General features: G+C 42.3%; 1 protein-coding gene across 2 annotated transcripts in view; it reads left to right on the top strand.

Annotated features, from left to right (window-relative positions):
* Positions 1-17,078, top strand: part of IHH (Indian hedgehog signaling molecule) — a 92,829-nt gene that overhangs the window by 55,665 nt on the left and 20,086 nt on the right. For both annotated transcript variants that reach the window (XM_088472348.1, XM_088472347.1), the window contains exon 2: positions 10,222-10,483. In XM_088472348.1, coding sequence (XP_088328474.1) covers positions 10,222-10,483 — 262 coding nt within the window. The remainder of the gene's footprint in view (positions 1-10,221; positions 10,484-17,078) is intronic.

The following is a 17,078-nucleotide window of genomic DNA, read 5'->3' on the forward strand; positions in this document are numbered from 1 at the left end:
TGTGCATTATTTGCACAATATGTGGCTCATTATTTTGCATTATTTGCTATTAATGTAATACTTAAGTTTATTAAATAGCTTAACTCAGAGATTCCCATACTCTGTCCTCAAGGCACCCTAACAGTCCAGGTTTTAAGGATATCCATGCTTGGCCTCAGGTGACTAAATTAGTACCTCAGACAATTTGATTAACCACCTGTGCTCAACCATGGATATCTCTAAAACCTGAACTGTTGGGGTGCCTTGAGGACCGCATTTGGGAACATCTGGTTTAACTCCTATCTGACTCATGATTGGTAACTTTAATTGACAAGCAGTTCTGCTGTCTGTTACTTATTGCATGTTAAGTTTCTAGTTGCCTGCACCTAGGGATCTGAAGTTGGCATTCGCTAAGAGGTGGGCAATAAGCGGCCCTCCAGCTGTTGTTGAACTACACATCCCAGCATGCCTTGCAACAGTTTTAGCATGGCCAAATAGCAAACTATGGCAGGGCATGCTTGGATGTGTAATTCTACAACAGCTTGGGGGTCGCTTATTGCCCCACCCTAAGCTGATTTGGAGCTTGATAAATAGTGCGAGACCGCTGTCCTAATTTGCTGAAATAGGTGATTGTGGTCTGCAGTGTTAGTTTGCCTAATAGAGTTCAGTATGTTCAGTCTTTGTAAATATGCTAGTTACTTAAATCATGCAGTAAATACCATTATTTGGGTAGAAATTCAGTTAATAGGCACCGTAATTGCTGCACATCAATCTGGGACTAGAGAAAGAGCAGCCCTATCCCCCAGCTTTATTCCCTACTACTACGCAGCTTCTGCCTTTCACATTACAAAATATAGAACATTTTGGTGCAGGAGTCTGACTAGTCTTTGCACCACAAAAACATGCTACAAATGCAAAGTAGGGAGCACAGACCTGCATTTCCCTCTGTGAAATCAGCAGTCTCTGTTACTATTAATGTGCTTTATTGATTTTATTTCACATCCTGCAGTGTTCTGCTTCTGTGCATGGCATCTTTATAAATACAAAGGACAAGGTCATAGCTGATGCAGAACCTCTTATGTGTAATATTGGCACGTTACTCATATATATTTTATGTAACCTGCCTATCATGATAAGTGTCACAAGCTGTGTTCAGTATGCTCACTGCAAAATACAGTCTGAACAATACTTAATTGCACTAGTATTGTGGTCCAGGCATTTTACATAATTTGTTTTCATAAATGCTTCTTTTATATGTGTATTTTGGTTTGGTATGAACCCTCGCATTCTGTAGTATACGTGTACATGTGTGTATGCATGTAAACTATATATATATTTTGGTGTCATTGCTGAGCAGGGGTGACTATTACCATATTAATTACTGGTGTCTGTCTTTCTGCGTGATTGGATACAGGTGTTTGGGTCAGTTCCCCCTGGCACGGAGTGGCCATCATTACCGTCTGTTTTCTCTCTTCATCCTGTGCTGCTCGTTGCCACACTTTGGTTTGTAAACATTACCGCATGGGATGAAGGATAAAATATTAATGAAGCATCCATTTTTTATAAGTGTAGCCGGGCGAGGGCAGACAGCAGCTCCTGATGCTGCCACTGATCACGCGTCCCATGAGGGAGATAAAACAATCTATTAGGTCCTGGCAACGTTTATATTAGAATGGGTTTTACTGCTTTATATTCTGCTCGAAGTTTATCAGGAATATTTGCTGTGGAGCATGTGTATGGAGTATTAAGGTCTATTTTGTAGATGAACCACTTGTTATTCTCACCTAATCCGGATATCTGTCCACCTGTATTAGATCTCTCAAATATTGAAACCATTCTACCAGCTAGTAAAACAGTTGGGGTCTTTTGGCGTTTTCAACAGGCATCAGCCACTAACACTTCAGCTGTAATAGTCAACTATGTTATGAATGGTTGTCCGTGTCGGGAGATCAGCACTCTGCACTGTCTCCATCACTTGACTCAGAGCCCGCAGACACAAGGAACAATAGCAGCTCTTACAGCAGGTCTGTCCGGATGAATGCGCTACTGCATCTACCTCTTCCCGTCTTGGATGCACGGACATGTCCCACATGCTCCGATCCTGCCACAGCTACAAGGACTGTAGAACCACACTGCATCACCACAGCTTAGGTGCCCAAACACCCTGCTGGCCCTCAGTGAGTAGGCAAGCTTGATGGTGCTCGCTGCACCAGGCAACCACAATCCACAGCAACCCCTTGGTTGCTCCAGGCTGACACTGCAATGCCACCACTGTGTACCTGCATAATACCAGTGTGTATTAACCCCTGCATATACCGCTGTTACCCTGTAGCTGCTGTTCCACAATGAACCTGCAAGCCTGGTTAAGGACAAACTGTCTAACCTAAACTCCATTTCACAGTTCCTCTGGTGCCTATTGTCCTAGTCCAATAGGGCATATCAACAGGTTGTTGGCCCAAGCATCACAGGCGTCAAAGTATCCTGTGAAGCATACAGTGAGTCCTGCGTTTGGACCAGCAGCCAGCATGAACTTCATGAAATGGAGAAGCCCAAAGAATTATGCCACATGGAAGTTCACTATGGAGACGCAGCTGAAATATGAGAAGCTGTGGAAGACTACAACTAATCCAGGTGACCGTCCTAACCCTTAAGCCTACAGTGCCCATGGCTCTACTTCTTAAGTGTAGAGCAACATGTTTACCCTGTAATATGCTGGAAAGTGTTAGCATATGTCATGTGGACAGACAGTGTAAGAATACAAAGGTTTCATGTAGAGGATAAATTTGAGACATACAGTGTAAGATACCAAATTGAGTAAATGCAAATACATGGATGAATATATTGCGATAATGTCTATATCTTAGCAGCTAACCTATGTTGGAGTCCAATTCGATGAGGAGAAAGTCGCAATGATGGTGCTACAGAACCTAACATAGCTAGTAGCTCTAGAGCAGGCCTGTCCAACCTGTGGTTCTACAGCTGTTCTGAAATTACACATTCCAGCCTTCCCTAATAGCAAAACTGTTGTAGGGCATGCTGGACTTGTAGTTTCACAACAACTGGCTAGATACAGGTTGGCCAGGCCTGCACTAGCATCCAATACGATCAGGTTATCAACAGAGATCGTGTGGACTAAACGGTTGCAGTTCTAGAAACGCATACCAGTTGAAGTAAGTGTTGAGAATACTGCATTATACGCAAGGAATACCAAGCTCAAAAGTACAAAGTACAGGTGTTTCATATGTTACAATGTTGGACACAAGGCCTCCGTATGCAAACTGAAAGATGTGAAAGCCGCACAGCAAAAGAAGCGTGACAAGAAGAATGAGTCCACCTTAAATGTAACAAGCAGTCACAGGAGAGATTGCTGGTACATGGACTCGGGAGCGACAAGGCATTTCAGTTGCCATAAAGAGTGGTTTAGATCATTAAGAATGTGTGAACCATTAACAGTCGAAGGGATTGGAGACCAAACTCTTACATCCAGAAAAGAGAGGACAATTGCAGTATGGCTGAAGATAAAAGGTGAAACTATAGTTGCAGACATCCAAAATGTGTTATTTGCACCAGATTTGGGGACAAACTTCACCCCTGCTGAGCAGATACATTTTCCAGGGCCTAATGAAGCACAGTCTCACCAAGCCAGCCAGCATCACAGAATCTATGGATGAGGGCATTGACTGCCATGAATCTGCTTTCTCATATAAAGGGATATGGAAGGTGCGTAGGGCATTGGATTAAAAAATATATAATAACTAAGTCTGATCTCTGTTATCTCAGTGGAAGTGTAAAAATCAAGTACTTCAGTGGGGAGAAAATTACAGCATTATCCCCTTCTAACACCCCTCTAAGAGCTCCTTCAAACTCCTTTTTATATAACTTACATAATCTCTCCTTGCAAAATTAAAACTCCTTTTTGCATGCGTGACCTAAAAACCCACATTCAGCAAAGAAAACTTCTACCAGTCTCCTCAGCTCCTCCCCTTAGGAAGCCCTAACATACTGCATATTATTGTTATTATTATTATAGTAGTTGTTGTTGTTTATATGGAACCACAAAGTTCCAGAGCACCAATCAGTGGGGAGTAGGGCTTAGGGCCTGATTCAGACCCGCTCGCAAGCTGGTCGATGGCCGGGGAGTGCGCACGCGCCCCGGAGCGAGAAATTACTCGCTCTGGGGCTCGCAACAAAACAGGGCAGCTGTCGATGTTGATCGACAGCTCGCCCCGTTTTGTAGGTGGGGAGGGGGGGTGGCTGGTCAAACGGAGGCATTCCCGCCTGCTGTTTGAGGGTGGCCCTACTGACATCACTCGTGATGTCAGTAGTTGAGCTTCCTGCCCTATTAGAGCAGGAAGCTCGCTGGGGATTGCGGGAACGAGACCCTACCACAAAAGTCTCGTCGCGACCATCACCTGAAACTCGCAAAAGCTGTGGGGGGTCACCCACAGCTATGCGAGCGGCCAGGAGATTGGCTCCCCCGCCCCCAAAAAATGCCCTGATTCAGAGCGAGCGCTCTGAAAGAGCGTCTGGCTCTGAATCAGGGCCTTAGTATGTAGAGTTGTACAAAAACAAAATACAGGACATTCTAGAATAATAAATACAATATTATCAAGAATTAAGCATAGTACTCAAGAATTGATAAACAATGAATAATAAACATAAAGTGGCTGATGCAATGTAGGGTGTAAGATGGGCACAAGTTGCACGGAAACAGATCATATGTTTACTTGGAACAAGATGTGTTTAAGTCAGTGACTGCAGCATATGTGACCTCCTTATGCTAGGTACACATCATACATCTACCCTCGTTTATGATTATGCTGGAAAGCAAACCATTTACATCGTTAGTTATTAGCATTGGTTAAAATCTTTTAAACTTCTAAAAACTATCTAATACAACAAAAACAACTTGTCTTGTGTATACTAAAGATCCCCAAAAATAAATGTGCTTAAACATGCTCTCATAAGCAAGTTCTGTGCCTGAGTGATGAGGAAAGCACCGATCAATGCCAGCGTTCACACAGCCAATTACAAGCGGTTCACTGCTTACGGTCACCATTCTGTAATTGCACCTCCTCTTGACCTACCGCTAATAATACGGCTATCCCATACATTATCGCCCTCTCTTTCCATGTGTTTGCATTTGATCTTACTGTATTACTTGGCCTATGTTAGAACGCTCTCATCAACCCCCATTCCACCCAGCATTGGAAAGCTGCATCTTATGGCTGACAACTATCGAATAACAGTAATTCGATGGGAAAAATACTTTCATCAAATTAGGAACATGGTTTCTGATGTTCATCCCTACTGATACCTGCTGGGCCTTAGGTGTTTGCCTGCACTATGCTGTGGGAAAACCATGCCTGCTGCATAGGTACCGTATTTAACTGTTTTCTGCATGGGGATGGGTTTCTCCCCCACAACCCCCTGGCTAAGCCACTAGCTGAATGCATTTTAGGATGTGTACGACTAACATATGCCTGTAAATAAGCGTTCTATGGTATGGATCTTTTCCTACATTCTATTAGGACACAATTACATCCACCTCTAAATGAGACCCGTAATTTTTCTTTACATTTAACACTTCTAACAAGTTGCCATTTATATACTGACAAAACTGTTACATCAGGATGGAAAGAAAATACGTCTGATGAATCAATCTCTCTGCTCTGTAGTCCTGTAGAAGGCAGACTTACACTCTAGGTAGATAGGCCTGAATAGGAAGAAGGTAAACTACAGCAATGCTGAGATACCTCACTCACCACCAGTCATGGAATCCAATTATGAACTGACTTCATATAGATGTGTATAAATATTCAATTCGGGTGACATTTTATTTTCAAAACTGGAAACCGCAAATGTGATGTGATCAGAACTATGAATGAGAACTTTGCTTTGTGGGCAGGGTAACTCCAGGACAGCCCAGGCATGTACTGGGTACAATTCAGTTGTATTAAATGAAAAAAGTGCAGTAAGTACATGTTTTATGTAGACAGACGCTGTTTGTGCGCTGAACTGTACCACTTGTGACTTGCTGTGTTTACTCCTATGAATCAAAAAGAACGTGCTACATTCCTCTAGCCAATCATACGGTGGCAGACACATGGCAGGACAAGCCGGTTACTTTTACTCCTTTCTCTCCATTTCTGGCGTCGATCTTGATACTGATCTTGAATGGGTCTCCTATATATACAAACAGGGAGCTAACCAAAGAGAATACAGTTAGTATGATGCAGATATTAAAAAGCGGCTCTGAGTTCTTAAGTAGTGCATAAAAAAGTGCATTAAACATTAACTTGTATTTGTTTTGTTGTTTATTAAAATAGAAAATACTTGTGTTTAGGTGGCATATCTATCACAGGCCACTGCCACTGAGGCCATGTGCCCCGCACACCCTGCAGCTACTGACCTTGTGACAGCTGGTACCATTATTTTTGTAGATTTACAGAAATATGGCACTGGGTGCCAAATAACTGAAGAAATCACCAGAAAAATTACGCCAGCGCCATACTTCAGAATATAGTGTCAGCGCAGGAAACTCTGGCAGAGCCCGTGCCCTCCAGCGCATGCACCCCAGTGCAATTCTATCCAGGGAGAGGCGGCCCACAGAGATTGCACACAGAGCACCTGCTATGTTAAAATGTCCCTGGATTGTATATACTGTAGTTACCAATTACATGGCTAAGTTCCAGCAAGTTACTGCTGGTGGATGGTACACTGGTGCCACTATTCTGTAAGATGGATGTAATTGTAATTATGGGGTCTATGTGTCTAGAGGAGTATTTATAAAACCGTAGTAGCTCACATTACACCCGGTCCCACATCAAAGTGATTCTTAAAGCTATAACAAAATAGAAATGTAGAATTTGACGGCAGATAAGAACCACTTGGCCCATCTAGTCTGCCCCATTTTTAAACATATTGTTACCTCAATCCTTATTGAATCTTACTTCTTCTGAAGGATATCCTTATGTCTATCCCATGCATGTTTAAATTGCTCTACTGTCTTAGCCTCTACCACCTCTGATGTGAAGCTATTCCACTTGTCCACTACCCTTTCTGTGAAGTAATTTTTCCTCAAATTTCCCCTGAACCTTCTACTCTCCAGTTTCAGAACATGTCCTCTTGTTCTAATACTTCTCTTTCTTTGAAGAATATCTCCTTCCTTTACCTTGTTAAAACTAGGGATGTGCAGGCTCGGATAGGTTCGAGTTTGCACGTGGAGTTCGGATTTTTCCCTCCAAAAAAACGGAACTCAGAACGAGGCAAAACGTCATCTTACATGGACGAACATCATCATTCCTGGTCTTTTGTCCAGGAATGATGATGTTCGTCCATGGAAGATGACGTTTTGCCTCGTTCTGAGTTCCGTTTTTTTGGAGGGAAAAATCCGAACTCCACGTGCAAACTCGAACCTATCCGAGCCTGCACATCCCTAGTTAAAACCCTTTATATATTTGAACGTTTCGATCATGTCCTCCCTTTCCCTTCTCTGCTCCAAACTATACATATTAAGATCTTTTAGTCTTTTCTGGTACGTTTTGTGGTGTAGACCTTGCACCATTTTAGTTGCCCTTCTTTGTACAGTCTCTAATGTATTAATATCTTTCTGGAGATATGGCCTCCAGAATTGAACACAGTATTCGAGATGAGGACGTACCAATGACTTATACAGTGGTATTATCACTTCTTTATTTCTGCTACTGATTCCTCTCCACATTCAACCAAGCATCTGACTTGCCTTCCTCATTGCTTTGTTACAATGTTTGCTTGCCTTTAAGTCACCTGAAATAGTGACTCCTAGATCCCTTTTCTCTTCAGTAGTTTCCAGTATAGTGCCATTAATACTATATTTAGCCTTTGGATTTTTGAGACCCAAGTGCATGATATTGCATATTTTGGCATTAAACTGTAGTTGCCACGTTCTTGACCATTCCTCTAGTCTACCTAGATCATCAATCATTTGTTTTATCCCTCCTGGTGTGTCTACCCTGTTGCATACCTTTGTATCATCTGCAAAAAGGCATAGTTTCCCTTCAATACCATTTGCAATGTCACAAATAAAGATATTAAAAAGCACTGGACCAAGTACAGATCCCGGAGGTACTCCACTGGTAACATTTCCCTCTTGAGACTGCACTCCATTTACTACAACTCTCTGTTTCCTATCCTGCAGCCATTATCTTATCCATTCAACTATCTCTGTACCCAATCCCATGCGTTCCAGTTTATTTAACAGTCTGCGATGTGGAACAGTGTCAAAAGCCTTAATAAAGTCTAGATAAACTATATATATGCCCCTCCCCCCTTTATCTATTTCCTTAGTCACCCAGTCAAAAAAGTCAATAAGATTGTTTTGGCATGATCTCCCCCCAGTAAATCCATGCTGTTTGAGGTTCTGCAAATTGCTGCATTTGAGATAATCTACGCAGGGGCGTTTCTAGTGAGGAGGGGGCCCGTGTGCAGTCTCTGTCACAGGCCCCCTCCTCTCTGTTCTGCAGCCGGCAGCGCACTGAGCTGTGCGTGGCCAGCTCTGGAGTTATAGACTCTGGGCACCAGAGTCTATATTGGATGCGAAGGTCACCACTGGGAATATGGCTGCGGCGGGCATTTTCCCTGTACTGCGCATGCGCAAATAACGGGAAAATGGCCGCCGCAGCCATTTTATAGACGTTTTTACAGCGCCGGACCCCTGCACCGATGTGGGACTCCAAAGGGTAAGTATATTATGGGTATAAGGTGTGCGGTGAGGGGCCCCCCTGGACCCAGTTCTGTTAGGATCTTCTCCTCATTTTTCTGAAATGTTGGTAGTTATGTATTTTGAAGGAAAAGAGAAAATGTGAGGAAGAGAGAAAATGTGATAGCCAGCATCCCGTATTTATTGTGATATCAGGATGATTTATGATTATTACTATTATTTATGATTATTCTTATCGCCTATTTGTAAAGTGTCACAATGCTTTCCAATGCCAGACAGTGGGGAAGAAAGTGCATGCATAAAACAAGGACATATAAAGTAAACAAAATACATATAGACCTAAAAACAAAGGGTAGGGATGGCCCTGCTCATGAGGAGGAAAGTAGTTACTTTGTTGATGGTCACAATGTGGACATAATTTTAACTGTGTCTGTATTCTACCTTTAAACATGATGCCCCCAGAGACATCATTGCAAGAGTAGGGTAGGCGTTTGGGTAGTCTAATGGGAGTAGGTAGGTGTGAGCCTACATTAGTGTGGGTAATATACTGTAGGTTGTAGTATGGTAGATGTGTAAGGGTGTATTAGGGTGGGCAGGGGAGTACCTAGGTATTTGAAGACCCCATAGCAAAAATTAGTAAAGGCCCCTATGTACCACCCAATGGTGAATAATGTATATAACACATGTAACTTTGACAAGGAAGATTGGTCCCCCCCTAAGCCCAGGGCCCCATAGCAGCTGCCCCTCTTGCACCTATGGTAGTAACGAATATGAGGAGGATGGGTAGTATAGCTGGGAGTATGCTTCTATATTTAACTAACTGGCTCCTTGTCCACCCCTGATGCATACATGATTATTTTATATGCTGCCAAATACGGTTTCTGTAATATATGACTTTAGATGCCAGATTCCCATGTATTTTGGAGGACACCTGTGCCTATCTGGTTGCTCCGCTCTAGGAATACTCTATGATCCATCCAAAGTGATGTCATTAGACTTCCCTTTTTAATGTCTTGCTTGTCCTCTGCTCTTTGCCTGAACTACAAGCACCAATGTGTTTTAAGGAAAACCTTGACCTTGTTTCCTGACTGACTCCTTGCTTTTATAAACTTGTTCTACCAGCCTTGACAGTGCCCCTGTGGACTACGGTTTTACCTATCAGATTCCATGCTCCCAGTTAGCCTGCACCAGCTAATGGTAGTACATATGGTCCACATTCAGTGCATCTTTAGCAATACACAACAGCGTAAAAGGACAACATAATTTGGCTTCTTTCCTGTTGCATTGCAACATTCCCAAAGAGCTTACACTAAAATTGGGTAGCTGCAGGCATACACATACAGAGGAAAATGTAAGTGTTACCTTTATGTGCTGACCAGAGATGATAGTCCTTATTGGGCTTCTGGTAACAATCTCATGGGTAGAATTGCAGCTTTGAGGGTTGGAGTTTCAGAGGGAAGGAGTAGACAGAAGCGTAGCAATAAATATGATGAAGAATTTCTCTTCTATCCTGCAGCTCATGGTTTTCTTCTCTCTTGCAGCGTTGCAAAGACCGCCTGAACTCTTTGGCCATCTCTGTCATGAACCAGTGGCCGGGCATTAAACTGAGAGTGACGGAAGGCTGGGATGAGGATGGTCATCACTCTGACGAATCCTTACATTATGAAGGGAGAGCGGTGGACATCACCACCTCTGACAGGGACCGCAATAAATACGGGATGCTGGCTAGATTGGCTGTGGAAGCTGGCTTCGACTGGGTCTACTACGAATCTAAAGCTCATATTCACTGCTCTGTGAAGTCAGGTAAGCGCATTGGTCTATATATTCTTACATAATATGAGATGTTGCAGAGTCTTTAATGTTTCATCTCCGGCAGGAAGACCTTTAACTACTTGTCCGGTTAATGATGCAAATGACTATCATCTTAAAAAAACAACACAATAGCTTTATTGCTTTATATTATTGTTGCTCTGTGCATAATAAAATTTAAGAATATAAACCTTTATTAACTGGTCAAGGGTTGGGTTACAATTTATGTGTATACATTTTATGTGCATTTTTGATGCCTATTGACCAACCATATCTACGTTACTTCAGTAATGCTCACTGTGTTAATATCTTCACTATGCGGATTTCAATGAGTAACGCTAACCGAAAAATTGCAAGAAAGTAAAAAAAAAGTCTATGTACTGTAAGTTAACATGCAATAGAACATGTTAAATGGGTATTTTATACTGACCTATATTGGTTCTAAAAAGCCTCTGGCTTTCCTGATTGGTAGCTGCTATCATAATATCTGAGATAAAACAAAAATATACTATTCTAATGCAAATATTTTGCTCTAGTTGTTTTTCGTTTTTCTTTTTTAAATTTGAAATAACTAAATAAGTACCAAGGTCAGTCTACTATACTTACCTGCAGTTATTAATCCAATCCGTGACTTGTGAATTCCGACATTCATGTTGGAATATTTCATTCTCCTTTTAAACTTGAGAATGGGTAGGACAGACACACAACTAATGTTAGGAATTAGGTGTAAAATATACAAAAACAATGACATGAACAAATAAATGCATACTAGATGATCCTAGAGGCTCTTTTTCTTAATAATATAAAAAAAATATAAAATACCCTCTGTCCCTGATCCTATCTATTGCACATGTGGTGTTTAGAATGTAAGCTCTGTGATGTCATTTGGCTTACTGTGCTGTAACCTACAGGGAATTAAACTATGGGCAGAAAATGACACCTGAAAACTAGGGATGTGCGCCGACCCCCGTGTTTTGGTTTTGGATCTGTATCTCCTTCAAGGTTTTGGACTGGATTTTTTAAATAAAAAGATTTAAAAACCGCTAAAAACATGTAATTTATGCAATCCAAAACCCGAAATTCTGATTTGAAATCCGAATCGCAAACAGATCAGAACCGCGACCCGGATTTACCCGGATCTTCTCAGGAGAGTAGAACTGCGACTCTGATTTGCCCGGATTCACGAAATTTGGGTGGTTTAGGATTTCTGGAGAACCGAACCGCACATCTCTACTGAAAACCAACAACTGTGCCCTTATATTGATAATTACATATATGTACCATGCTAGTATAATGCACTGTTTAATCACTTAAAATAACCCCATTCACCTTGCTCCACCTCTACCTATATTACAGTATGTGGTTTGATCCACTGAGGCCATCTGCTATTTGCTGTAGCACAATATAAACAGTGAAGCCACTGTTGCAGAGTAGGGTCCTTCCAGGAGAGGAACCCACGTATTTCTTCTTGTACAGTGGTGAGGTTTACTTTACAATAGAGAGATGGAATTAGTTTTTAAAGACCGTTTAAGCCACATATCATTATAACACTGTCTTAACGGCATATGATACGGGACAAACACGTTCTAGTTCCAAGCATAGCATGTCAGATACAGCATGTGATGTAACTGGCCATTCTTCTGAACAATTCCACCTGTAGCCTGTATGAAGCTTTTTTGTTTCCCTTTAAGACTTCTGTAGCTAGCCAAGCGGACAACCTCTTGCTTTGCATTGCTGTAAGATAGAGAAGTAGTATTGTCCTAATCAATGTTTGCTTTCTCAAATCCATAAAATAGTATGGCATGCTGGACACAGTACAAACACAGACTTTATTTCAATTTCAGGTATATAATGTGTCCTTATGAAGAAAGCGCTATATGGTTATAATTATAATGTGTTATCTACCCTCCCCACATAGAAGTTTCAGATATATGATTGTTTGCACAGTTGTTTTGCCAAATTATTTTGTTTTAATCTGTTTACAAAGTGTATTGATCCATAGTTTGAGATTCAGTTTGAGCTCTTTTTTAACTATTACACATGTATAGATTGATTGTAACCATAGGTAAAATGACTCGCTCCCATGTATGGTTCCCATTGATTATTTAATAAGTGAACCTGTTATCCCACCATAAAAGGCAGGTGGAATAAATGACCTTTAGTTCATATAGAGACTAAACCTCCAAGGGGCCCATTTATTAATGATCGCATTTTTCAATGCGATCAGGGCATGCAGTACCTCCTCAGTCCCCCTTTGCTGACAGAGACCGGCTGCATCTCCTCCTTCCCATCCACAATGCTCTCCGTGGGCGGCTCGGCACCAAGCAGGGCACTCCTTTGATCAGCGATGCCTGAGGTCGGCTGCTTCTCCTCCCCTTCTCAAGGCAGGAAGTGGGTTCTCCGCGGCGGCTCAGCACCCAGCAGGAACACACACACATCTTCAGCGCTGGGATAGTGAATCGGGTCCCCAGTGCTAGGGCATGAAGGCAGAATACAGTGGCAGCTTAAATTTTGAGCCGGCTTCTGAGGATGGATCCCACGCGGCGTCCTCATCTGCACACACTTGAGCTGCCGTCCTCAACGTTCCCCTCCCCGACCGTGCACACACACACACTGACAGCAGGGAGGCGGAGCTGAGGGAACTGATGGGAGGGAGGCGATGCTGAGGACAGCGACGCAAGGAAGCGGAGCAGTGTACAGTTTGCCGGTACAGTACAGCAGGGAGCCCCTGGGTCCTTAAGCGTAAAAGACGCTAGAGGTCCAGTAGGATCTCTAGTGTATGTGTCCTCCTATGCAGCGGCCATATTTGGAGGGCCCGTTTTCAGCAGATTTCATGCAGACTGCTAGTCCACATGGAGTCTGCAGCCCCCAAGCCCCCGTGGGGTCTGCAGGGGCTGTAGCTACGCCACTGGGCAAAGTAGTGTGAGCACTGTGAGGTGCAGGGAGTAGGATAGGGAAGCAGGTAGTGTGAGGTGCAGGGGGTGGGGGGGAAGCAGGTAGTGTGAGGTGCGGGGGTTGGGTGAGAGAAGCAGGTAGTATGAGGCACAGGGGTTTGGGGGGAAGCAAGTAATGTGAGGTGCAGGGGGTGTGGAATAATGTGTAAGGGGCATTACTATAAGGAGGAAAAATACTGTAAACTGTCTAGGGGGGGTGGGGGCACATTTTTTACGTTTGCACTGGCAGCCAAATTGCGTATAAACGTCCCTGTAATTATTTTACCACAATCCCATATGGGGGGGGGGGCGTCTGAAACTTTTTTGGCAGGGGGGAGCAAAATTTATAGTTACGCCACTGATTAGAGAGGTATCTCTAGATATCTCCTCATATTTTGTAATGGGCGTGGTGATGCAGTGTTCCACTCCTCCTGTTTAGGGGCTCTGGTCCTTTGACTTTAAAATTATGGGCTGGATCCAATTAGCCGCAATGATCTTGCGGGTGCGAATTTGGGCTCGGAGCAGGCTGCGATGGATGCGAGATGTGGTGCTGTTGCCAGCGTTTTAACGTCGTGGCAATGGCACATCGCACCCTTTGCACACAATTATATTGACCCCTGAAAAAGGAAAGGAGCTGAAGATAAAAAGTACCCAGATGTAGCTTTAAAACTGTGAAACTGTGAAAATATCTTCTAATTAATTTCCTATAGGGCCCAGATTTATCAACGAATTACATTTTTTGTCACATGTTACTAATCTTAAATGGTGCTCCAACTAATCAGCTCTGTCCTAATTGTCATTTTGGTTAAAGCACCATTTAAGAGTAGTAACGAGTGATAACAAGAATATCACTTGTTAATAAATCTGGGCCTATAGTTCCATATCTCTTGTCAGCTATAGTATCTTGTTGAATTATAAAATGTTAATTCATGGCATCATGTCCACCATATATAAACCCAGCTCTGCAAATAATTGCTTGTGCCGTCATGGGCTGGGGTATCCCTGAGGAATATATTATTACAGGATGCACATAGTCTTATATAACACAGATACTCTATACAGTAGGTCCTCACACACAAGTGCAAGACAGTTGTATGTCCAGTACAGAACTTGCACCTAATTTGTGTAGACAAAAAAAGATATGCCTAAAAAAACACCCGCCTTCTGTAATGCTACCCCTAAATAGGGGCGCAGCTCATGACGAGTGGTAATTATGTGTCTCCACCCCCACACCCTGCCTGCTAAATTTACTGACGCACTGTCATGGTGAGAAGTTTTATGTGAGTTGTGACGTACAAAATTACAAATCCCAAATGTACATGCATCCAATTGTACTCAGTGAAAGTATGCACACATCCATAACTGTATATTATTTAGAAATGTCTGTGTGTTCTAGAAAGATGGTCAGTTACAAAGGGAAGGGGGCATGATGGATTTTAAATGCTGCTCGTAGGATTAAAGTCCTCTGATAGAAACTGAGCCAAATGTTTAATTGTACAAAATCCATTAAAAAAAACTTGGATGCTTTCCTAAAATTGTTCAGGTGTCTATTTGTTATTGACAAAGGTTAAGGCACTGCTTACAGTACCTCCCTTTCCTCTTGTGTAGAACAAGAGATCAATAATCAATCAATAATGTACTGTCCTTTTCTTTGGGTGACTAGTAAATCTCAAATACAACAGCTCTAATGGATAATACACTAAAACATGAAGCCAACTTAAATTACCATCAAAATTCTTACCGTTTCTGCAGTGCCCTGTACATTGTAAAGAAGATACCCTCGTGAAATTAAAGCATTTTATGTAGGTTGAAGAATATACTGTGTATAATATATATAATATTAGCGTGGCGAGTACAGGTTCAAAGTGGCAGGTGTAAAATGTGCAGAAGATATATAGAACTATCACATGTTCTTATGGACAGCATTTAATGCATTTTGTCAAGTGCCTTGTGATATGTTTGATATATGCATACATATAATACATGAGTATATGAATACCAAACATCTATGACCGTTGTCTGGTGTATACATAGCCTACCATAGTGTATAGTATGTACAGCCATGGCCAAAAGTTTTGAGAATGACACAAGTATTGGTTTTCACAAAGTTTGCTGCTTCAGTGGTTTTAGACCTTTTTGTCAGATGTTACTATGGTATACTGAAGTAAAATTACAAGCATTTCATAAGTGTCAAAGGCTTTTATTGACAATTACATTAAGTTTATGCAAAGAGCCAATATTTGCAGTGTTGACCCTTATTTTTCAAGACCTCTGCAATTCGCCCTGGCATGCTGTCAATCAACTTCTGGGCCACATACTGACTGATGGCCGCCCTTTCTTGCCTAATCAATGCTTGGTGTTTGTCGAAATTTGTGGGTTTTGTTTGTCCACCTGCCTCTTGAGGATTGACCACAAGTTCTCAATGGGATTAAGGTCTGGGGAGTTTCCTGGCCATGGACCCAAAATTTCGATGTTTTGTTCCCTGAGCCACTTAGTTATCACTTTTGACTTATGGCAAGGTGCTCCATCATGCTGGAAAAGGCATTGTTCATCGCCAAACTGTTCTTGGATGGTTGGGAGCAGTTGCTCTTGGAGGATGTTTTGGTACCATTCTTTATTCATGGCTGTGTTTTTAGGCAAAATTGTGAGTGATCCCACTCCCTTGGCTGGTAAGCAACCCCACACATGAATGGTCCCAGGATGCTTACTGTTGGCAAGACACAGGACTGATGGTAGCGCTCACCTTTCTTTCTCAGGACAAGCATTTTTCCAGATGCCCCAAACAATCTGAAAGGGGATTCATCAGAGAAAATAACTTTAACCCCAGTCCTCAACAGTCCAATCCCTGTACCTTTTGCAGAATATCAGTCTGTCTCTGATGTTTTTCCTGGAGAGAAGTGGCTTCTTTGCTGCCTTTCTTGACACCAGGCCATCCTCCAAAAGTCTTTGTCCTGTGTCATGCCAACAGTAAAGCATCCTGGGACCATTCATGTGTTGGGTTGCTTCTCAGACAAGGGAGTGGGATCACTCACAATTTTATCTAAAAACACAGCCATGAATAAAGAATGGTACCAAAACATCCTCCAAGAGCAACTGCTCCCAACCATCCAAGAACAGTTTGGTGATGAAACAATGCCTTTTCCAGCATGATGGAGCACCTTGCCATAAGGCAAAAGTGATAACTAAGTGGCTTGGGGAACAAAACATCGAAATTTGGGCCCATGGCCAGGAAACTCCCCAGACCTTAATCCCTTTAAGAACTTGTGGTCAATCCTCAAGAGGCGGGTGGACAAACAAAAACCCACAAATTTCGACAAACTCCAAGCATTGATTAGGCAAGAAAGGGCGGCCATCAGTCAGTATGTGGCCCAGAAGTTGATTGATCGCATGCCAGGGCGAATTGCAGAGGTCTTGAAACAGAAGGGTCAACACTGCAAATATTGACTCTTTGCATAAACTTAATGTCATTGTCAATAAAAGCCTTTGACACTTATGAAATGCTTGTAATTTTACTTCAGTATACCATAGTAACATCTGACAAAAAGGTCTAAAAACACTGAAACAGCAAACTTTGTGATAACCAGTACTTGCGTCATTCTAAAAACGTTTGGCCATGGCTGTAGTATAAATGGAAGAACATGATGACCATAAATGGT

This window comes from Taudactylus pleione, unplaced genomic scaffold (assembly GCF_031769625.1).
Source record: "Taudactylus pleione unplaced genomic scaffold, aTauple2 ptg000122l, whole genome shotgun sequence".
Taxonomy (NCBI): domain Eukaryota; kingdom Metazoa; phylum Chordata; class Amphibia; order Anura; family Myobatrachidae; genus Taudactylus; species Taudactylus pleione.